Source organism: Bufo gargarizans, chromosome 8 (genome assembly GCF_014858855.1).
Source record: "Bufo gargarizans isolate SCDJY-AF-19 chromosome 8, ASM1485885v1, whole genome shotgun sequence".
NCBI lineage: Eukaryota > Metazoa > Chordata > Amphibia > Anura > Bufonidae > Bufo > Bufo gargarizans.
Window position 1 is genome coordinate 195,878 of NC_058087.1, and position 23,340 is coordinate 219,217.

At 48.2% G+C, this 23,340-nt stretch overlaps 1 protein-coding gene across 1 annotated transcript in view; it reads left to right on the forward strand.

Annotated features, from left to right (window-relative positions):
- The window catches only part of IARS1 (isoleucyl-tRNA synthetase 1), a 91,428-nt gene extending 71,969 nt beyond the window's left edge, over nucleotides 1-19,459 (forward strand). The window contains exons 14-33 of the mRNA XM_044303076.1: nucleotides 2,947-3,020; nucleotides 3,110-3,304; nucleotides 3,383-3,469; nucleotides 6,876-6,959; nucleotides 7,039-7,183; nucleotides 8,499-8,619; nucleotides 8,699-8,790; nucleotides 8,865-8,942; nucleotides 9,394-9,515; nucleotides 9,608-9,710; nucleotides 15,171-15,254; nucleotides 15,340-15,514; nucleotides 15,632-15,741; nucleotides 15,860-15,955; nucleotides 16,309-16,485; nucleotides 16,572-16,683; nucleotides 16,967-17,092; nucleotides 17,168-17,311; nucleotides 17,397-17,528; nucleotides 19,255-19,459. Of these exons, the coding sequence (XP_044159011.1) occupies nucleotides 2,947-3,020; nucleotides 3,110-3,304; nucleotides 3,383-3,469; nucleotides 6,876-6,959; nucleotides 7,039-7,183; nucleotides 8,499-8,619; nucleotides 8,699-8,790; nucleotides 8,865-8,942; nucleotides 9,394-9,515; nucleotides 9,608-9,710; nucleotides 15,171-15,254; nucleotides 15,340-15,514; nucleotides 15,632-15,741; nucleotides 15,860-15,955; nucleotides 16,309-16,485; nucleotides 16,572-16,683; nucleotides 16,967-17,092; nucleotides 17,168-17,311; nucleotides 17,397-17,528; nucleotides 19,255-19,337 (2,340 nt within the window). The 3' untranslated portion in view covers nucleotides 19,338-19,459. The remainder of the gene's footprint in view (nucleotides 1-2,946; nucleotides 3,021-3,109; nucleotides 3,305-3,382; nucleotides 3,470-6,875; nucleotides 6,960-7,038; nucleotides 7,184-8,498; nucleotides 8,620-8,698; nucleotides 8,791-8,864; nucleotides 8,943-9,393; nucleotides 9,516-9,607; nucleotides 9,711-15,170; nucleotides 15,255-15,339; nucleotides 15,515-15,631; nucleotides 15,742-15,859; nucleotides 15,956-16,308; nucleotides 16,486-16,571; nucleotides 16,684-16,966; nucleotides 17,093-17,167; nucleotides 17,312-17,396; nucleotides 17,529-19,254) is intronic.
- Nucleotides 19,460-23,340: the final 3,881 nt, after the last annotated feature.

A 23,340-nucleotide genomic window follows, 5' to 3' on the forward strand; every position in this document is an offset into this window, starting at 1 on the left:
ACATGGTCTGCCTACCTATCCTTCTGGAGATATGGTCTCCAGTACTGAGCACAATACTCCAGATGAGGTCTCACTAGTGCTCTGTAGAGCGGCATGAGCGCCCCCCTCTGTCTACTGGTAATGCCTCTCCCTATACACCCCAGCATTCTGCCAGCATCTCCTGCTGCTCTATGACATGGTCTGCCTACCTATCCTTCTGGAGATATGGTCTCCAGTACTGAGCACAATACTCCAGATGAGGTCTCACTAGTGCTCTGTCTACTGGTAATGCCTCTCCCTATACACCCCAGCATTCTGCTAGCATCTCCTGCTGCTCTATGACATGGTCTGCCTACCTATCCTTCTGGAGATATGGTCTCCAGTACTGAGCACAATACTCCAGATGAGGTCTCACTAGTGCTCTGTAGAGCGGCATGAGCGCCCCCCTCTGTCTACTGGTAATGCCTCTCCCTATACACCCCAGCATTCTGCTAGCATCTCCTGCTGCTCTATGACATGGTCTGCCTACCTTTAAGTCTTCTGAAATAATGACCCCTAAATCCCTTTCCTCAGATACTGAGGTTAGGACTGTATCACTGATTGTATATTTTGCTCTTGGGTTTTTACGCCCCAGGTGCATTATCTTGCACTTATCAACATTACATTTTAGTAAAGCAGTTGTTGCTGCTATTAATCCAGGAAGGGTTAGTGCCATGTTCAAACAGTCTTAGGATGCCATTCTGCAATGAGAACAATTATTCAGACGCGTGACAACCTTCCCAGGAGTGGACTTCCCAGCAAATCCACCCCAAGGTCAGACCATGGAAAGCTCAGAGAAACTCTTAAGATCTAAGTCTCTACAGGCCTCAGTCTACAGGTTTTATGCCTAAGGGCATTACAATTAAGAGAAAACTTAATTATGGCTTGTGTTGAAGGGTTGTCAGGAAAAATAAAATGTGGCAAAACAACTTTAGTAGGCAAAGTCTGACTTCTGGAACAATATTCTTTGGACAGATTGGACCGAAATGCTGATGTTTGGCCATAACGCACATAATGTACGCACGTGTCATTTCTAGTGAAAACCCCTCATACCTCCCGTTCTGCATTGGGATTGACCTCAACCCCATAGAAATGCTGTGACTGGGCCATAATAGAGCAAACTGGACACCCACAAACCTCAGTGACCTGAAGAACGTCCTAAGGCCTCATGCACATGGCCGTTGATCGGCTGTTCTGTGCATTTTGGACCACAAATGCACAGGCAACATCTGTGTAGATACTGCAGACTGATCCAGACCCATTCAACTTGAATGGTGGTTATGTGCCTCCGTCCCACACTGGACCATCCGGATTGAGAACCCTTTCAAGTGCACACAGCCGGTGCCCGTATATTGGGGGCCACAATACGGGCACGGCCGAGCAACTGCCATGTGCATGAGGCCTAAAGAAGAGAATCAAGGTGCTGCAATATCCAGACCTCAACCCCATAGAAAGGTTAGGACGGGCCTATGAGAGCAGAATGGACACCCACAAAACTCGGTGACCTGGAGAACATTGTGAAGAAGAGAATCAAGGTGCTGCAATGTCCAGACCTCAACCCCATAGAAAGTTTAGGACGAGCCTATGAGAGCAGAATGGACACCCACAAAACTCGGTGACCTGGAGAACATTGTGAAGAAGAGAATCAAGGTGCTGCAATATCCAGACCTCAACCCCATAGAAAGTTTAGGACGAGCCTATGAGAGCAGAATGGACACCCACAAAACTCAGTGACCTGGAGAACATTGTGAAGAAGAGAATCAAGGTGCTGCAATGTCCAGACCTCAACCCCATAGAAAGGTTAGGACGGGCCTATGAGAGCAGAATGGACACCCACAAAACTCGGTGACCTGGAGAACATTGTGAAGAAGAGAATCAAGGTGCTGCAATATCCAGACCTCAACCCCATAGAAAGGTTAGGACGGGCCTATGAGAGCAGAATGGACACCCACAAAACTCGGTGACCTGGAGAACATTGTGAAGAAGAGAATCAAGGTGCTGCAATGTCCAGACCTCAACCCCATAGAAAGGTTAGGACGAGCCTATGAGAGCAGAATGGACACCCACAAAACTCAGTGACCTGGAGAACATTGTGAAGAAGAGAATCAAGGTGCTGCAATGTCCAGACCTCAACCCCATAGAAAGGTTAGGACGGGCCTATGAGAGCAGAATGGACACCCACAAAACTCGGTGACCTGGAGAACATTGTGAAGAATAGAATCAAGGTGCTGCAATATCCAGACCTCAACCCCATAGAAAGGTTAGGACGGGCCTATGAGAGCAGAATGGACACCCACAAAACTCAGTGACCTGGAGAACATTGTGAAGAAGAGAATCAAGGTGCTGCAATGTCCAGACCTCAACCCCATAGAAAGGTTAGGACGGGCCTATGAGAGCAGAATGGACACCCACAAAACTCGGTGACCTGGAGAACATTGTGAAGAAGAGAATCAAGGTGCTGCAATGTCCAGACCTCAACCCCATAGAAACGCTGTGATTGGGCCATAATAGAGCAAAATGGACACCCACAAACCTCAGTGACCTGAAGAGCTGCGAAAACTCCTCCAGAACAAGAGACTGATCCAGAAACCAGGACTTCAAGTGATTTCTGCTGAAGGTGCTGCTACAAGTTCTGGATTCACCTCTGTTTGTAGTGACGAATGGTTTTATTGTGTTCTGATGTAAAACCAGAGGATGAACAGCGGGTGGCTTGTGTATGTGCTTATATATGTACACACAGGCACATACAGTATATTCACTCCTTCATGATGTACTACTGTCTACAACGAATATACCCCATAGATATAAATGATATTTACCCTACTATATAGCCACATATGCATTATATACACAAATCCTGCAATGCAGATTGTAAAGGAACTAGATGTGGTGCTCGGATTAGAAATACGCCATCTTGTCTCATCGCAGGTTGTGTGTGTGGGGTCCCTGGCGGAGCTGGAGGAGCTGACCAGTTATAAAGTCACAGATCTGCACCGTGAAAGGTAAGTGCTGGCAGATAAGACGCCTGCGGATGATCTGCACTGATTTCTGGCGAGGTGGGCTCTACATATTGGGGCTTCTGTCTCCTCAGTCTGGATCACCTAACTATCCCATCTCGCTGTGGGAAGGGTGTCCTGCGCCGCGTCACTGAAGTGTTTGACTGCTGGTTTGAGAGCGGCAGCATGCCCTATGCTCAGGTGCACTACCCCTTCCAGAACAGAAGAGAGTTTGAGGACTCCTTCCCGGCTGATTTCATTGCTGAAGGCATTGACCAGACTAGAGGATGGTAAGTAAGAGACAGGAAGACCTTCAGGGTGGAGTGCAATGGTGCCATAACCGTTCTGTCTGCTGTGTTGCCCTTTAGGTTCTACACCCTCCTGGTCCTCTCTACTGCACTCTTCGGTCAACCACCATTCAGGAATGTCATAGTCAATGGTCTGGTCCTGGCCAGGTATTTACCCTCCTGATATTCTTGGTGTCTCTTCCCCTGGAGTTCTTATTCTGGGTCTTTTCTATTAAATTATAATCCATGCTGAATATAAGGGGGTGCGGGGGTCTGTGTGTGCAGGTGCTTTTGCTGCGGGGGGTCTGTGTGTGCAGGTGCTTGTGTTGCGGGGGTCTGTGTGCGCAGGTGCTTTTGCTGCGGGGGTCTGTGTGTGCAGGTGCTTTTGCTGCGGGGGTCTGTGTGTGCAGGTGCTTCTGCTGCGGGGGTCTGTGTGTGCAGGTGCTTGTGTTGCGGGGGTCTGTGTGTGCAGGTGCTTGTGTTGCGGGGGTCTGTGTGTGCAGGTGGACCTCTTTATGTGGGCGCCTGTGCAGCGGGGGTCTATACATCTGTGTTCTGGTGTATCGGGGACCTCTTTATGTGGGTTCCTGTAACATTCATAGTTTGTTAGGCTGAAAACAACAAATTAGTTTAAAAAAGCAAATAAAGCGCCAAATCATCCCAACTTTTTAGGAAATGCTGTGGGATTTCTACACATTCTTCTCCAGATTCATAACATTTTATCCTTCACAGTAAAGGGAATATTCAGCTGTGCGAAGCACGTAAAGAAAGTCTGAGATTTCCCTTTGAATGTACTGATATTTAGCGGCTGAACCATTGTTTCTGACAACTGTTTGAGTCGACCACCTCGTGGCCCTCTGATCAGGTCCTCAGTCCCGGTCGATGGGACCACAGTCCGCAGTTCTTCCTCATAATCCACATTTTTTTGTCACCTCACAAGTTCTCTATGGGATTGACTGGTTGGATCAGGTGGCCACTCCATCACCTCAGTCCTGTCTGTAAGGGCTCATGCACACGACCATATGCCCTCCGAGACATACAGTCCGTGAGCGGGCCATATGTCCTGGAGCGGCATACATTGTGCGCACAGCATCATAGGTTACTATGATACTGTGCGCATCAGGCCGTCCGCGGGGCTATTGTCCTGCACTCATATGATAAACTTTAAGATGGATAAATGGAAATTCATCATCTTTCCCCCATCTTAAACCCCCCCCCCCCCCCCCCAACAGACCTATCTATCACGATCAATGGCTCCGCACTCTCCCCAGTCAACCAGTCCGCTGCCTTGGAGTGACCTTGGATTCTGCCCTCTCCTTCCGACCGCACATCGAAGCCCTTTCCACCACCTGCCGCCTCCAACTCAAAAACATCTCCCGCATCCGCGCTTTACTTAACTTTGAATCTTCAAAAATGCTTTTACATGCCCTCATCATCTCCCGCCTAGACTACTGCAACATTCTCCTCTGTGTCCCTCCATCTAGCACTCTCGCACCCCTCCAATCTATCCTCAACTCTGCTGCCCGACTAATCCACCTCTCACCCTGTTACTCCTCTGCCTCTCCCCTCTGCCAATCCCTTCACTGGCTCCCCATTGCCCAACGAATCCACTTCAAAGTACTTACAAACACATACAAGGCCGTCCATAACCTGTCCCCTCCCTACATCTCTGAGCTCCCGATACACCCCCACACGCACTCTCCGATCCTCACAAGACCTCCTTCTCTCCTCTTATCACCACTTCCCACAATCGCCTCCAGGATTTATTTCTATGGGGCCGCACGATGTGCTGCCCGGATCCGGAAATGCGGACCCACACTTCTGGGTCTGCAATTCCGTTCATGAAAAGAAAATAGAACATGTCCTATTCTTGTCCGCAATTGCGGACAAGATTAGGCATATTCTATTATAGTGTCGGCGATATGCGGTACGCAAAACACACGCGGATGTGTGAATGGACCCTAATATGTTCAGCCTGTTATCCTACAGAGTTGATCCAGAGGAAGGCAGAAAAAAATACCCTGTGAGGTAGAAGCCAATTTTTCTCAATTTAGAGGAAAAATTCCTTCCTGACTCCAATCGGAATAATTCCCTGGATCAACGACCCCTCTCTAGTAACTATAACCTGTAATATTACGGTATTACACTACAGAAATACATCCAGGCCCCTCCTGAACTGTTATAGTGAGTTCACAATCACCACCTCCTCAAGCAGAGAGTTCCACAGTGTCACTGCTCTTACCGTAAAGAGTCCATAGTGTCACTGCTCTTACCGTAAAGAGTCCATAGTCTCACTGCTCTTACCGTAAAGTCCATAGTCTCACTGCTCTTACAGTATAGAGTCCACAGTCTCACTGCTCTTACAGTAAAGAGTCCACAGTCTCACTGCTCTTACAGTAAAGTCCATAGTCTCACTGCTCTTACCGTAAAGAGTCCATAGTCTCACTGCTCTTACAGTACAGAGTCCATAGTCTCACTGCTCTTACAGTATAGAGTCCATAGTCTCACTGCTCTTACAGTATAGAGTCCATAGTCTCACTGCTCTTACAGTATAGAGTCCATAGTGTCACTGCTCTTACCGTAAAGAGTCCATAGTGTCACTGCTCTTACAGTATAGAGTCCATAGTCTCACTGCTCTTACCGTAAAGAGTCCATAGTCTCACTGCTCTTACAGTATAGAGTCCATAGTCTCACTGCTCTTGCGGTCGAGAGTCCCACAGTCTCACTGCTGTTGCGGTCGAGAGTCCCACAGTCTGGCTGCTGTTGCGGTCGAGAGTCCCACAGTCTGGCTGCTGTTGCGGTCGAGAGTCCCACAGTCTGGCTGCTGTTGCGGTCGAGAGTCCCACAGTCTGGCTGCTGTTGCGGTCGAGAGTCCCACAGTCTGGCTGCTGTTGCGGTCGAGAGTCCCACAGTCTGGCTGCTGTTGCGGTCGAGAGTCCCACAGTCTGGCTGCTGTTGCGGTCGAGAGTCCCACAGTCTGGCTGCTGTTGCGGTCGAGAGTCCCACAGTCTGGCTGCTGTTGCGGTCGAGAGTCCCACAGTCTGGCTGCTGTTGCGGTCGAGAGTCCCACAGTCTGGCTGCTGTTGCGGTCGAGAGTCCCACAGTCTGGCTGCTGTTGCGGTCGAGAGTCCCACAGTCTGGCTGCTGTTGCGGTCGAGAGTCCCACAGTCTCACTGCTGTTGCGGTCGAGAGTCCCACAGTCTCACTGCTGTTGCGGTCGAGAGTCCCACAGTCTGGCTGCTGTTGCGGTCGAGAGCCCATAGTCTCACTGCTCTTACGGTCGAGAGTCCCACAGTCTGGCTGCTGTTGCGGTCGAGAGCCCATAGTCTCACTGCTCTTACGGTCGAGAGTCCCACAGTCTGGCTGCTGTTGCGGTCGAGTGTCCCACAGTCTGGCTGCTGTTGCGGTCGAGAGTCCCACAGTCTGGCTGCTGTTGCGGTCGAGAGTCTTTGGGTGCCTGTGTAGAGAGACACAAACTAACTGGGGTGATCACAAGGTTGGGCTTGGTGGACTTGCTTGATTATTTTTTTTGTTTGTTTTTCACCATGGTGTTTTTCTTTCTTCGATGTGACAGTGATGGGCAAAAAATGAGTAAAAGTAAGAAGAACTACCCTGACCCCATACACGTGATCAATAACTATGGAGCGGACGCCCTTAGGTAAGTGGCACTTTCGTAAGGCGTCCTCCCTAGTGACCGTTCGTCGTCCCATTCATTGTATGTTGATGGCTCCTTTCAGGTTATATTTGATTAATTCTCCGGTTGTGAGAGCAGAGAATTTGCGCTTTAAAGAAGAAGGTGTCCGCGATGTGCTGAAAGATGTTTTCTTACCTTGGTACAACGCCTACCGATTTCTGATGCAGAATATTTATCGGCTTCATAAGGTAACTAAAACACAGGACGGGAGATGTTGGCGGTAATGTACAGGGCTCAGGACGGGAGATGTTGGCGGTAATGTACAGGGCTCAGGATGGGAGATGTTGGCGGTAATGTACAGGGCTCAGGACGGGAGATGTTGGCGGTAATGTACAGGGCTCAGGACGGGAGATGTTGGCGGTAATGTACAGGGCTCAGGACGGGAGATGTTGGCGGTAATGTACATGGGTCTGGACGGGAGATGTTGGCGGTAATGTACAGGGCTCAGGACGGGAGATGTTGGCAGTAATGTACATGGGTCAGGACGGGAGATGTTGGCGGTAATGCACAAGGGGTCAGGACGGGAGATGTTGGCGGTAATGTACAGGGCTCAGGACGGGAGATGTTGGCGGTAATGTACAGGGCTCAGGACGGGAGATATTGGCGGTAATGTACAGGGCTCAGGACGGGAGATATTGGCAGTAATGTACATGGGTCAGGACGGGAGATGTTGGCGGTAATGTACATGGGTCAGGGTGGGAGATGTTGGCAGTAATGCACAAGGGGTCAGGACGGGAGATGTTGGCGGTAATGTACAGGGCTCAGGACGGGAGATGTTGGCGGTAATGTACAGGGCTCAGGACGGGAGATGTTGGCGGTAATGTACAGGGCTCAGGACGGGAGATGTTGGCGGTAATGTACAGGGCTCAGGACGGGAGATATTGGCAGTAATGTACAGGGCTCAGGACGGGAGATGTTGGCGGTAATGTACAGGGCTCAGGACGGGAGATGTTGGCGGTAATGTACAGGGCTCAGGACGGGAGATGTTGGCGGTAATGTACAGGGCTCAGGACGGGAGATGTTGGCGGTAATGTACAGGGCTCAGGACGGGAGATGTTGGCGGTAATGTACAGGGCTCAGGACGGGAGATGTTGGCGGTAATGTACAGGGCTCAGGACGGGAGATGTTGGCGGTAATGTACAGGGCTCAGGACGGGAGATGTTGGCGGTAATGTACATGGGTCAGGACGGGAGATGTTGGCGGTAATGTACATGGGTCAGGGTGGGAGATGTTGGCGGTAATGCACAAGGGGTTAGGACGGGAGATGGCTCTAATGTACAGGGGTCAGGCCGGGAGACATTGGCGGTAATGTACAGGGCTCATGATGGGAGACGGTGGTAATGTACGGGGCTCATGACTGGAGATGTTGGCGGTAATGCACAAGGGGTCAGGCCGGGAGACATTGGTTGTACTTTCCTAGCAGAACGCTATAACTGTTTTTTCATTTGGCTCCACCTGTCTCTGGGCCTCACGCCTTTCCATTGTGGTGCTTTTTGTCTCTAGGAGGAGGGCGTCCAGTTTTTGTATAATGAGAGTTCAGCAAAGCCAAGCAGCAACATCATGGACAAGTGGATTCTGTCCTTTACTCAGTCACTAATCCACTTCTTCAAGGCAGAGATGACAGGTGCCTGGGGAGGGTTGGGAGGTTTAGTTGTCCATTTTTGGCAGTGTTTGGGGTCTCATGACTCTGCTCCTCTCCTCAGCTTACAGACTTTACACAGTGGTCCCCAGGCTTGTGCGCTTCGTTGATATGCTGACCAACTGGTATGTGCGTATGAACCGCCGCCGGCTGAAGGTGAGAACTCGCTGTGGCACCGTTGTCTTCCTACCTTGCAGTGTCATCATCTCCAAATCTCGCCTCTGTTCCAGGGTGAGAGTGGGACGTATGAGTGTCTGATGGCCCTAGAGACCTTGTTCAGCGTGCTGTTCTCCATGTGCCGGCTGATGGTAAGGAATCACCATTACATGTGACCAGCAAACCACTTTGCTGTTTTCTCGAGCACAAAACCTAGAACCGCCAGCCTTAACTCGCTTAACTTGATTTCAATGCGCCGTTTAATATATTTGATGCATCTTCGCTGTCCTTTCACCGGAGATTGTTAGTCTATGCCTTTTGTGTAGCATGGATTTGCCCTATAATTTTCACTGGTCTCTGGAGCCCTCACCCACACTTGGTGGCACACGAAAATTGGCAAAAGGTAAGAAAATTCAGAATAATAGTGAAGATATGAAGTGTGCCATCATTTCTGACTTTTGCCAGCAGTGTAATGTCTTTAATTCCCCCCTGTGGTGCACGGTGATGTATTGGTGCAGATGGTTGGGGACCACTCAGTCCCTCCATAGACATCTTTCTGCTAAAGACCCCTACCATGGATGTTTGCCATTTTTCTCTCCTCAGGCTCCATTCACGCCATTCATTACAGAAATGATGTATCAGAAACTGAAGCTGCTGCTTGACCCGGCCTCTGTCCATGACAAGGACTCGCAGAGCATCCATTACCTGATGCTTCCTCCTGTGCGGTAACCAGTTGACCACCTGTGCGGTGATGCCGGGCAGTGGGATCCATGTAGTAGTTGATGATTTCACGCAGTTTATTTTCTTTGTGACTCAGGGAGAATTTGATTGATAAGAAGATTGAGAATGCGGTTTCTCGGATGCAGTCAGTCATTGAACTGGGCAGGGTGATTCGTGACCGGAAGACGCTACCCATTAAGGTTTGTCCATTACCTTCCCATAGCTCGTGGAAAGTGAAGGAAGAAAACACGAGTGCACCTGTCAGCTTCTATTATTATAATTCGTGTTGAGCAAATTGAAGTTGACGAAGTGGAATTCATTCTGAATTTCAGGAGAAATTAGATTCATCACAAAGTTGAATTTCCTTTCGCTTTGTGGTAACAAATCGTATTTTTTCTAAAATGGCTGCTGCACATGTTAGAGGAAATAAGTCCGGGAACGAGGGAGCACCCATAATTCCATGCAGCTAGCCAATTAGCAGATAGCCAGACCCTGTGATGTCATTGCCCTGTAAAAAGTCTCTTCCTGCCCGATCTCCACCATTTTACAGTGAACTTAGTGCAGGGAGAGACATCACAGGCCCTAGGAACAGTGTTCAGGAAAGACTTTATTCATAGAAAAAAACTGATTGAGCTGTTCAGGGAAAGATTATTAATAGTGTAGGGAAAGGATAGGGAGGCTTTATCCACAATATAGGGAGAGAGCAGGGACAGCTTAGAAATAGTGTAGAGATATAATAGGGAGGCTTTATCCACACTATAGGGAGAGTGCAGGGACAGCTTTGAAATAGTGTAGGGATATAATATGGAGACATTATCCACAATATAGGGAGAGAGCAGGGACAGCTTAGAAATAGTGTAGAGATATAATAGGGAGGCTTTATCCACACTATAGGGAGAGAGTAGGGGTAGCTTAGAAATAGTGTAGAGATATAATAGGGAGGCATTATCCACACTATATGGAGAGAGCAGGGACAGCTTAGAAATAGTGTAAAGATATAATAGGGAGGCATTATCCACATTATAGGGAGAGAGCAGGGACAGCTTAGAGATGGTGTAGAGATATAATAGGGAGGCTTTATCCACACTATAGGGAGAGAGCAGGGACTGCTTAGAAATAGTGTAGAGATATAATAGGGAGGCTTTATCCACACTATAGGGAGAGAGCAGGGACAGCTTAGAGATGGTGTAGAGATATAATAGGGAGGCTTTATCCACACTATAGGGAGAGTGCAGGGACAGCTTTGAAATAGTGTAGGGATATAATATGGAGACATTATCCACACTATAGGAAGAGTGCAGGGACAGCTTAGAAATAGTGTAGGGATATAATATGGAGACATTATCCACACTATAGGGAGAGTGCAGGGACAGCTTAGAAATAGTGTAGGGATATAAAAGGGAGGCTTTATCCACACTATAGGGAGAGTGCAGGGACAGCTTAGAGATAGTGTAGGGATTTAATAGGGAGGCACTATCCACACTATATGGAGAGAGCAGGGACAGCTTAGATATAGTACGGGGATATAATAGAGAGGCTTTATCCACACTGTAGGGAGAGAGCAGGGGCCAATAGAAGTGTGTGAAACTTGGCTAATAGGAGCTATTCTATTACAGCTTGCTGCACTAGTTAGGGGTTAAAAAGCATTTTAATACTACAGGTTTTATGTTGTTTGCATTCTTTTATGCATAAGTAATTCCATGAATCCTTTATTGTGTAATTGGGGTGAAATTGCAGCCTGATACTACAGATTTTAGGGTGCTCAAGTTCTCATATAGAAGTACATCTATTCATCTTTGTTTCATGGGTGAAATTGCGGCCTGATGCTACTGCTATTTTAACCTTACAGTTAGGGCTCATGCACACGACCGTATGTATTTTGCGGTCCGCAAAAAAATGGATCTGCCAAAAATACAGATGACGTCCACGTGCATTCCATATTTTGGTACCTAACAGCTGGCCACTAATAGAACAGTACTATTCTTGTACGTAATGCGGACAATAACAGGACATGTTCTTTTTTTTTTTGCTGGACGGACACACGGAAACGAAATGCACATGGAGTAAAATTTTTATTTTAATTTTTTTGCAGACCCATTAAAATGAATGGTTCCACATATGGTCCACAAAAACAGTGGAACAGACACGGAAAGAAAATACTTTTGTGTGCATGAGCCCTTACTGTTACAGTACAGTATGTCCAACAGACAGGTGCCAGGGCCTTCTAAGGCAACGGGCAGTGGATAAAATGTTTCTAAAGCTGGCAGCAGTTGCAGTGACAGGCCAGAGCTGTCAGTGTCATCCAGCTGTCCTAGAATGGTTAACTCTGTCTTCATCTCAAGTGATATCAGATGCCCCAGACCGGAGTCGGGGGGTTCCTTTGACACCACGCTTAGTTTGTTTCGCTTTTATGTTTGGTTACTTCTGCTCAGGAAGTAATGTATACTGTCGGCTTGGCTCCGCTTTTCAGCAAGCCTGAGCTTATTAAGAACAGTCAGCAGCTACTGCCCAGCCAAGATGAGGAGGAGAGATCCGCGGGAAAGTTTGGATAATGAGTCGTGTGGGAGCAGGTACTGCGAAGGGTGACATTAGTTACGTGCAGTCAGTAGTGGATGATGATGATGTAGTGAGTTGCACGTGGGAGCCGGGTGAAGAGGAGGCTTCACCATCAGGGGGTGAGGGTGGCAGCTTGTGCGTGAGGCAGGGTGCTAACATGGCCGTGAGTGAGCAGGGTGGCAGCAGTGTGAGATCTGGAGCCAAATGTGCCTGCACTAGACCGTCTGCTACCCAGGAGCCTACCTATCCGGAAATAACTAGTGGTAGGGGGAAAATGTCATACTCGCTGGTGTGGGAATTTTTCATCGTCGGCGGAGAATGTCAGCGTGGCAGTTTGTAGAATCTGTGGGCAGAAGGTGATGCGTGGCCACGGTGCCAATGTTAGCACCACGGTCCTGCGTTACCATAAAGTGGCCTGCGGAAACCATGGTGCTAATGTAGTGGTACAGCCTGACGCATCTCCCAGCAGCCCACACCCCTTCTCCAGCAGTCAGGGCTCCACCACCTCAGCAGAGCGTAGATGTGTTTCATTCTCATGATCTACTGGTCCTGATGCTCCTCATCACTCATTTCGTCAGCAATCGATCACTGAGGCGACTGCAAAAAGACAACAGTATGCGTGCACTCATCTAACGGGGCAGAAGCTGAATGTGCTCTTTGCCAAGTTGCTGGTACTACAGTCCCTCCCTTTCCAGGTGGTGGACTCCTCACCTTTCAGAGAACTGATGGCTTGTGAAGACTCCCAAGCTGTCATCAACGGCCAGTCCTTGAGCCTGTAGGTGTCTGCTAAAGTTCATGACCGCGCCGACGTGTGGAGCTGTAACTACAGTCAAGGACAATATATGTAATTTACGACCCACAGGATAAATGTGGTTCCTGCCCAGGCACACCAGCAATTTGGCCAGGTGATGGCACTGCAGCCTCAGCAATCAAGCTGTGAGTCCTGCGCCAATGTCCTCCTCTGCCTCCTCATCTTCAGCCTAGTCCTCAGCGGACTGTGGTAACATGGTCTGGATTCCTGTTGAGAGCAGGAGGTCACGGCGTCATTGGTTGCTATGATGCTGTGCGCTTCATGCTGCCGTTGCACTACAGTAATGCACTCGTACGAGTGTATTGCTGTACAGCGGCGGCGGCATGAAGCGCACAGCGTCATAGCAACCAATGACGCCGTGCGCTCCTCCTCTCAGCAGGAATCCAGACCGCGTTACCACGGACCGCTCACGGCCGTGTGCATCCAGCCTAAGTGAGAGGAGCTAGAGGGCGATGAGAAAGAACAGGCAGATGACCCAGACACACCGTGGCAGTATGCAGTGCAGATGGAGGCAGGGAGTCCCTCTGAGTCCCCTGTGCAAATGGCCAGATTTATGCTGAGTTGCTTGTGCCGTATTATCACCATTTGGCAGAGGGATGACTATTGGCTCTCCACCAAGTTAGACCTTCGCTACCCCTCCAAAAGGGGGACCTTTTTTCCACCTGCTTAGAGGGAGGATAAGCTCAACTACTATCGAGACATCCTATGTAGTCAGTTGGCCTCTGCCTATGTGCACCATTGCCCAATCTCACGAAGGTCTGAATGGGGGTGGCCTCTGCACTGAAGGGGGGGCACCAGCAGCAACTTAAGTCTGGCGTCTCTAATGAGCAGTTTACTCTTTTCTTCACCCACCTACTGAAGAAACCACCCACAGCAGCAGGAGATGGAGCAGAGCTTAAAGCAGCAGGTGGTGGCATACTTGGACTGCACCCTGCCACCCCAGATTTAAGATCCCCTGGACTACTGGGCAGCCAAATTTGATTTGTGGCTGCAACTGGCTGAGTTTGCGCTGGACAAGCTTTCCTGCCCAGACAGTAGTGTGGCATCAGAGTGGGTGTTCAGTGCGGTGCATAGTTACCCCAAGTAGAAGTCTCCTTTCCACCCAAAATGTGGAGAGACTTACCTTTGTAAAGATTAATCTAGCATGGATCAGCCAGGGTTTCCACCCACAGGTGCCTTAAGCATCAGACTAGATCATTCTAGGTGCCACACCAAAACATTGTGAAAAATAGCCCGTTACTCCTGGCCTCGTGATTCACGATTCTGATGCTGCCGCCCGCCTGTTGCCCACACACCTGCTGCCATCTTCACACTTCCACCCACCATCTTGTGCTTTTACTGCCACTGCTGTTGCCCCCCTCCCCACTCTTTGCCAGGGCCCCTATGTTGACTCCTCATGCTATTGCCACGCTCACCACTATGTTGACTCCTCATGCTGTTGCCACCCTCACCACTCTGTCACTGGGCCACTATGTTGACTTCTCATGCTGTTGCCACCCTCACCACTCTGTCACTGGGCCACTATGTTGACTCCTCATGCTGTTGCCACACTCATCACCATGTTGACTCTTCATGCTGTTGCCACCCTCACCACTCTGTCACTGGGCCACTATGTTGACTCCTCATGCTGTTGCCACACTCACCACTATGTTGACTCCTCATGCTGTTGCCACCCTCACCACTCTGTCACTGGGCCACTATGTTGACTCCTCATGCTGTTGCCACCCTCACCACTCTACTTGTATAAGCGTGGAATAGAACAGGTTCTGTAGACATCTATGTGGAATCCGCTGACGACAGTGTAAAAGGAGTGCGCTCTTTCACGCTGTAGTAGGATCTTGGGCCACTGCACGGTTCTTTAAACCTGATGCTACTATTGACCAGTAAGGCTGAGTTCACACTTGAGTTATTTGGTCAGTTTTGGCTCCATAAGTGAAGTATGAAGCAATTCTAAGAGTGACACCTGAGTGATCTGGAAATAGCCGTCAGCAACAGAGGCAGACGGCATCGACGCTCCTCTTTCACAGGGACAGTGTCACTACAAAATCTAACCATCAGTGAAAGACTTCTCTTCAAGAGCACTGCCATAGAAGATATGATAACAGACTAAAAACCATTGGCTGGTGTGAAAACCACATCAGATTATAAAACATGGAGGCTTCATGGACCTGGGCCGAGACGTGTAGCCTTCAGTTATCTCCTATGGCAGATACGTACCGCAGCGCTCTATTGATGGTCACATTACAGAGCTTAAGGACCTGCAATGGCTCACATGTTGTGTTCCTCCCGTCAGTATCCCTTGAAGGAAGTGATTGTAATCCATCAGGAAGCAGAGGCCCTTGCAGACATCAAATCCTTGGAGAAGTATATTCTTGAGGTGAGGCTCAGCATTGTAGTGGAGTCAGAAGATCTGCTTGTGGTGTGGTTGCCATTATCCAGAGATGGTCTTTCACTTGTTGCAGGAGCTGAATGTCAGGAGTGTAACAGTTTCTACAGATAAAAACAAGTATGGCATCCGTCTGAGAGCAGAGCCGGATCACATGGTACTTGGGAAACGTCTGAAGGGTGCATTCAAGTCCATCATGGCTGCCATCAAAGAGTTGAAGAGCGAGGCACTGGAAGAGTTTCAGAAAACGGGTGAGTGCTGGGTGACAATTTTTTAGGTGGTGGTTCAAGCTGCGCATTTATATGCTGTTGCCTGATGTGGTCTTCAGGCACCTGCAAGGCTCCTCCTAACAGTTCTGCTTGGTGCAGGCTCCATATTGGTGGATGGACATGAGCTGCATGAGGAGGACGTACGCCTGCTCTACACTTTTGATCAGCGTGACAGTAGTGCTCAATTTGAGGCTCATTCTGATGCTCAGGTAAGTCATAGAAATCTAATAAAACAAGTGACTGCAGAGGGTGATAGACATGGGGGCTGTGGGTGATTGAAGGAGAAATACCCAGAAATGTTGCAGGCTCTATGCCATTCTTTCACAGGTCTTGGTTCTGCTTGATGTCACTCCAGATCAGGCCATGGTGGATGAAGGTGTCTCTAGAGAGGTTATTAATCGTATCCAGAAGTTACGGAAAAAGGTGAGTGGAGATGAAACATCGGGGGCCCATGGTGCTGAAGGTCTGCCAGCGTTTGTGGTGGCCGGTCATCTCCTCTCCTCAGCCGAGGGCATGATGTGTCCTCATACAGCACACAGTCTGTGCAGTATGGTCTCTGTGTGAACCAGGAGGTGATGTATGGACATGAGGAGAGCCCCATAAATCTTCATTATGAGGTCCATGTTCCTCTTCTTAATCTCTCCACTGATACATTGCATTGTGCTTTGTAATGGTGGCAGCTTCTTGTGTTAGTTTGGAAGGATGTCTTGATTTTCCTTGCACTAAAGTTGATCATCATGAGTTTTGGATAAATTCCTTTTTTTCATGTTCCACAGGGAAACTTGGTTCCAACTGATGAGATAAGCATCTACTACCGGGTGGAGCCGCAGGGAGATTACCTGCACTCTGTCATCCAGGGGCACACAGATTTCATTTTGGCCACAGTCAAGTCTCCTCTTATTCCTTATCCAGTGCCACCCTCATCCAGCATTATAGTAAAGGAAAAGACACAGGTCAGTAGAGGTAGTGGGTGCGGGCACATCCCACCCCGTCAATGAGATGCTCGGAAGCTTTCAGTTTATCCTGTGTTTGTTTTCAGCTGAAAGGTTCTGATCTGGAGATCACACTGGTCAGAGGTTCCTCCCAGGCCGTGGATGGTCCTGCCTGCGCCTGTGTCAAGCTGCATATAGCTGTTAACAGCACAGAACAAAGTAGGTCTAGAAGCCCTCAACTGTGTGATCTTAAGCCGGCAGCTCCCTGCATGCCGAACTTGTGTCCCTCCGATGGTAGGAAAAGTCATCTCTGAAAGATGTCTAGATCAGTTCAACTCGTTCTCCACATGTCAGTGCAGCAGGATGGACGCATGGGCCTATGAACGTTGTCGTTCCCTGTTAAATCTGCCATTATGTTCTCACAGACATGAAGAAAGTGACTTCCCATCCAGAACATGGCTTCCGCCTCTCCATATCCCTCATCACTTTGCCTCTCTTGTAGGTGGATTCCTACTGCTCGAGAATCCCAAAGGAGCCGCTGTTTCCAGCGTGTCTGAAGTAAAAGCTGCAGTGTCCGCTATATTTCAGCTGAAGATGGCGCGACTTGCAGTATTTGATGGAACCAAAGGTAACGACACATGGAAGCCCTGTCCTTGTATTTCTCTTCTGGGCCTCGTTCTCACTTTCTCTTATCTTTTTGTAGAATTGCACAGTGATGCCGACCCCCTGAGTTTAAATGGAAAGATCCTTTACGTTACCTCTGGAGCTGCCCCGGTTGTGCCAAGTAATGGAGGCCAGCTGGATTGCCAGTATGTCAACCTGAGGGTGCTGAGCACCGATACCCAAGGTATGTGAGCATCATGGCTGCAGTGTGCGCTCTTGTAGGCGCTTAGGCTGCAGCACACCAACTTGCTGTCCTTTCATGTTACCAGGAACACTTTTGCTGCAAAACCCAATTGGACAAAATGATCTGGACTATCAGGGCCTGTACCGCGAAGTAGCCCTAGTGTTTGGGCTGAGGAGCCGGCGGTTCCGCCTGTATCTTGATGCTGCCATGGGTGGAGGTAAGAGAAGCCTGGTGATTCAGGGCTTTCTTTGCGACTTTCTCCTCAAGTTTGCGCAAAGAGCCTTGTTTAACACCAGCAGAAGTACACTGGTTTTGGTGGGGGGGCACTTTTAAGGTCATGTGATCAGTGCTGCATCGGCTCCTGAGATGCCCGCTGAACCCGCCTGGCTGCCCCAATGTCATCTAAAGCAGCTAGTGGTGTGACAGCAGGGAGACGGGGATAGTGGGATGTAGGGGGTCAGAAAACCACCGAAACATAGGGAAAACAAGCAGATTCCTGGGCAAGATCAGAACATTCAGCAATTGCTCTCCGGAAACCCTTCCTGAGAGCCCCCCTGCTTACTTCAAGCTCACAGCCAAGTCTACTTCATCTTGACTACTGAGCAGCACTAGTCTGAGCCTCCTGGAGTCAGGTATCTGCCGACCGGAAGCTCTGACCTTGTGGTCTTCCTCCGTAATGCGGATCACCCCTATTAAACCAGGTACGCATCCTGCAGTTTAAACGGATTCCTTCCTCCTCACTGTTGGCGCCACGGTTGTTGATAAAGTTGTACTTTTATTCCTTTGCTGGCAGGAAATTTTGAGCACCAGGAGGTAGTCATTTTAGTACGAGAACCTCCATGCAACGCCTACCGACATCTAAACACCCGCTTCCCCTTGATTGACAACACTAGACCAAGTCAAAGTCACACTTTAGCACTGTCAATCAAGGGGCGGTGCTCTTACTGAAAAACCCGCCTCCTGGTGCTCGAAATTTACTGCCAACAAAGGAATAAGGCCCCTTTCCCACAGGGTGAGTTTTCTGTGCGGGTGCAATGCGTGAGGTGAACGCATTGCACCCGCACTGAATCCGGACCCATTCACTTCTATGGGGACTGTGCACATGAGCAGTGATTTTCATGCATCATTTGTGCGTTGCGTGAAAATCGCAGCATGCTCTATGTGGTGCGTTTTTCACACAACGCAGGCCCCATAGACATGAATAGAGCTGCATGAAAATCGGTGCGGTGCGATTTTCACGCATGGTTTCTAGGTGACGATCGGGATGGGGACCCGATCTTTATTATTAACCATGTTATAAGGGAAAATAATAGCATCTTCTGAAATGCTTGTAAAAACTCTACAAAAACTGCACAATATAAAAAATCTGGCACAAGCAACACCTTGCTTTCAGCTACTGATTTTAGTCGTGAGAACATTCCCTAAAATATGTGCAGTCTTTTCCCTCAGAGTATGGATAAGGGCGGACTCGCATGACTGCCGGCGTTCTGTCTGGGAAACATAGTGTGTGGGCCAGCTGCAGTTCCCCAGACCCAAACTGACTGCATCTTAGTCATTTCTGATAGTTCCTCTCCGATCACGGCCCTATTCTAATGCACTAACGTCAATACGTGCGTACGGTACAGTGGATCTACAATCGCATATGAACTGACTGCATTCTTAATGACTATGCTGCAGTCAGATTGGGCCAAGGGAGCTGCGACGACACATACTAAGTTTTCTAGGCTGATCACGGTCGTGTAAATCTGCCCTAAAAGCAACAAGTGGCTGCTAAGTGGTCAGAGAGACCACACCTCATCAGGTCTGCTTTGGTGATGACCCGTTTCTCCATCTTCGAGCCGCCCCTTCATTAGACCTGGTTTGATGATAACTTGGCTGGATTTTTCTTAGTTGTAGTTTTGCTGTTTCACCACTGACATAATCTGTTCATTTTCTTTGCACAGAGGTGACGCAGGGCACAGTGCTGCCTGACCTCCATACAAAGACACTATACGTTCACGTGCTCCCAACAACTGCAGAGTGTTAGCCGTGCAGCCACCTGTGTAAAGAAGGACCCCACACGTCTAGCAGTCCTTGCCTCTATTTATTCCCTGAAGACCTCCTCTGCTTCTATTTTGGCAACTGCAGAAATAAAACTATACTTTTTGAGTTTCCTGTTTTGTGTGTTTCTTCAGACAAGCTGCTGGCCTCTCATACTGTACTCTTTATGGTAAGAGCAGTGAGACTATGGACTCTGTACTGTAAGAGCAGTGAGACTATGGACTCTATACTGTAAGAGCAGTGACACTATGGACTCTATACTGTAAGAGCGGTGACACTATGGACTCTTTACTGTAAGAGCGGTGAGACTATGGACTCTTTACTGTAAGAGCAGTGACACTATGGACTCTTTACTGTAAGAGCAGTGACACTATGGACTCTGTACTGTAAGAGCAGTGAGACTATGGACTCTTTACTGTAAGAGCAGTGAGACTATGGACTCTATACTGTAAGAGCAGTGACACTATGGACTCTATACTGTAAGAGCAGTGACACTATGGACTCTGTACTGTAAGAGCAGTGAGACTAGGGACTCTGTACTGTAAGAGCAGTGAGGACTATGGACTCTAGACTGTAAGAGCAGTGACACTATGGACTCTATACTGTAAGAGCGGTGACACTATGGACTCTTACTGTAAGAGCGGTGAGACTATGGACTCTTTACTGTAAGAGCAGTGACACGATGGACTCTTACTGTAAGAGCAGGGACACTATGGACTCTGTTACTGTAAGAGCAGTGAGACTATGGACTCTTTACTGTAAGAGCGGTGAAACTATGGACTCTTTACTGTAAGAGCGGTGAGACTATGGACTCTGTACTGTAAGAGCAGTGAGACCTATGGCTCTATACTGTAAGAGCAGTGAGACTATGGACTCTATACTGTAAGAGCATGAGACTAGGGACTCTACTGTAAGAGCAGTGAGACGATGGACTCTATACTGTAAGAGCAGTGAGACTATGGACTCACAATAGACTATACTGTAAGAGCAGTGAGACTATGGACTCTATACTGTAAGAGCAGTGAGACTATGGACTCTATACTGTAAGAGCAGGTGAGACTATGGACTCTATACTGTAAGAGCAGGTGAGACTATGGACTCTTACTGTAAGAGCAGTGAGACTATGGACTCTATACTGTAAGAGCGGTGAGACTATGGACTCTGTACTGTAAGAGCAGTGAGACTATGGACTCTATACTGTAAGAGCAGTGAGACTATGGACTCTATACTGTAAGAGCGGTGAGACTATGGACTCTTTACTGTAAGAGCAGTGAGACTATGGACTCTATACTGTAAGAGCAGTGAGACTATGGACTCTATACTGTAAGAGCAGTGAGACTATGGACTCTTTACTGTAAGAGCAGGTGAGACTATGGACTCTTTACTGTAAGAGCAGGTGAGACTATGGACTCTATACTGTAAGAGCAGTGAGACTATGGACTCTATACTGTAAGAGCAGTGAGACTATGGACTCTATACTGTAAGAGCAGTGAGACTATGGACTCTATACTGTAAGAGCAGGGAGACTATGGACTCTATACTGTAAGAGCAGGGAGACTATGGACTCTTACTGTAAGAGCAGTGAGACTATGGACTCTTACTGTAAGAGCAGTGAGACTATGGACTCTTTACTGTAAGAGCAGTGAGACTATGGACTCTTTACTGTAAGAGCAGTGAGACTATGGACTCTTTACTGTAAGAGCAGTGAGACTATGGACTCTATACTGTAAGAGCAGTGAGACTATGGACTCTATACTGTAAGAGCAGTGAGACTATGGACTCTATACTGTAAGAGCAGTGAGACTATGGACTCTATACTGTAAGAGCAGTGAGACTATGGACTCTTTACTGTAAGAGCGGTGACGACTATGGACTCTTTACTGTAAGAGCAGTGAGACTATGGACTCTATACTGTAAGAGCAGTGAGACTATGGACTCTTTACTGTAAGAGCAGTGAGACTATGGACTCTGTACTGTAAGAGCAGTGAGACTATGGACTCTATACTGTAAGAGCAGTGAGACTATGGACTCTATACTGTAAGAGCAGCAAGACTGGACTCTTTATTGTAAGAGCAGGGAGACTATGGACTCTATACTGTAAGAGCAGGGAGACTATGGACTCTGTACTGTAAGAGCAGTGAGACTATGGACTCTTTACTGTAAGAGCAGTGAGACTATGGACTCTTTACTGTAAGAGCAGTGAGACTATGGACTCTTTACTGTTAGAGCAGTGAGACTATGGACTCTATACTGTAAGAGCAGTGAGACTATGGACTCTATACTGTAAGAGCAGTGAGACTATGGACTCTTTACTGTAAGAGCAGCGAGACTATGGACTCTATACTGTAAGAGCAGTGAGACTATGGACTCTTTACTGTAAGAGCGGTGAGACTATGGACTCTATACTGTAAGAGCGGTGAGACTATGGACTCTTTACTGTAAGAGCAATGAGACTATGGACTCTATACTGTAAGAGCAGTGAGACTATGGACTCTATACTGTAAGAGCAGTGAGACTATAGACTCTATACTGTAAGAGCAGTGAGACTGTCGACTCTATACTGTAAGAGCAGTGAGACTATGGGCTCTATACTGTAAGAGCAGTGAGACTATGGACTCTTTACTGTAAGAGCAGGGAGACTATGGACTCTTTACTGTAAGAGCAGGGAGACTATGGACTCTATACTGTAAGAGCAGTGAGACTATGGACTCTTTACTGTAAGAGCAGTGGCAAATCATGTGGTCGTTATTATGGGGGACTTTAACTGCCCAGATATAGACTGTGAAACTGAGACCTTTACATCTCATAAAGGAAACTTGGCAATAATCAAAGACCATTACCTTTCCCAACTGGTTCAGGACCTGACTAGAGGGACAGCCATACTGGACTAACCAATAGACCTGACAGAACAACAGATGTGCAGGTCGGGGGACACCTGGGAAATAGTGACCGTAAAGTAATAACCTTCCAAGTGTCATTTAAAAGAGTGTTTGTTCAGGGAGGAACGAAAATGCCAAACTCCAAAACAAAATTTGGACAAAGTCCTCCAAATAAAAATACAGCCACAGAATAGGAGATTTTTAAAAGCATTCTAAAATATAATTGTGAGAGGTACATACCTGTCTGGCCCAGGAAGAAGTACAACAGCTACTTAAAAAGATTAAAATAGACAAATCGCCAGGACCAGATGGCATACACCCAGTCTCCTAAGATAATTAAGTAATGTCATAGCCAGAACCTTATTTCTGATTTTTAAGGACTCGTTATTAGTGACCTCCACTGTACCCAGTCTCCTTAACAGTGATTTGCACAATAACCCGCCCCTTAACAGTGACCTCCACAGCACCTCGCCCCCTTCACAGTGACCTCCATATCAGACCAGCCCCTTGACTGTGACCTCCACCGTTCCCTCCCTCCTTAACAGAGACCTCCACAGTGCCCGCCCCTTTAACAGTGACCTCCACAGCATCCGGTCCCCTTAACGGTGAACTGCACAGTGACCCACCCCTTTAACAGTGACTGCAGTACCTCGTCACCTTAACAGTGATTTCTACAACCCGCCCTCCTTAACAGTGGCCTCTACAGCAATCTGCCCCTTAACACTGACCTCCATATCAGACCAGTAAGGTGCCCAGAGGGGCGTCACTTTCGCAGGAAGGAGCCCAGGCACGCCCTCCTGCTGAGAGCAGTGAAAAGGGAGGCTGAGTTATGGCTTGAATGTTACGTAGGAGTGGTGGGTGGACACATTGTGGCAGGGGGCGTGCCTGGGCTCCTTCCTGCAAGAATGACGCCCTTCTGGGCACCTTACTGGCTCATTTGCATACCAAATAAACAGGATTTTCAGAAGATGGAAAACATCTATAGCTTGAACAAAGGCACGTCTGGAAATAAGGTACTAAGTGCTATTAGGCCATGGCTTTACTTCAATAGTGATTATCCTGGTGACCGATTTCCTTTAACCACTTCCAGACCGAGCCATTTACCCCCTT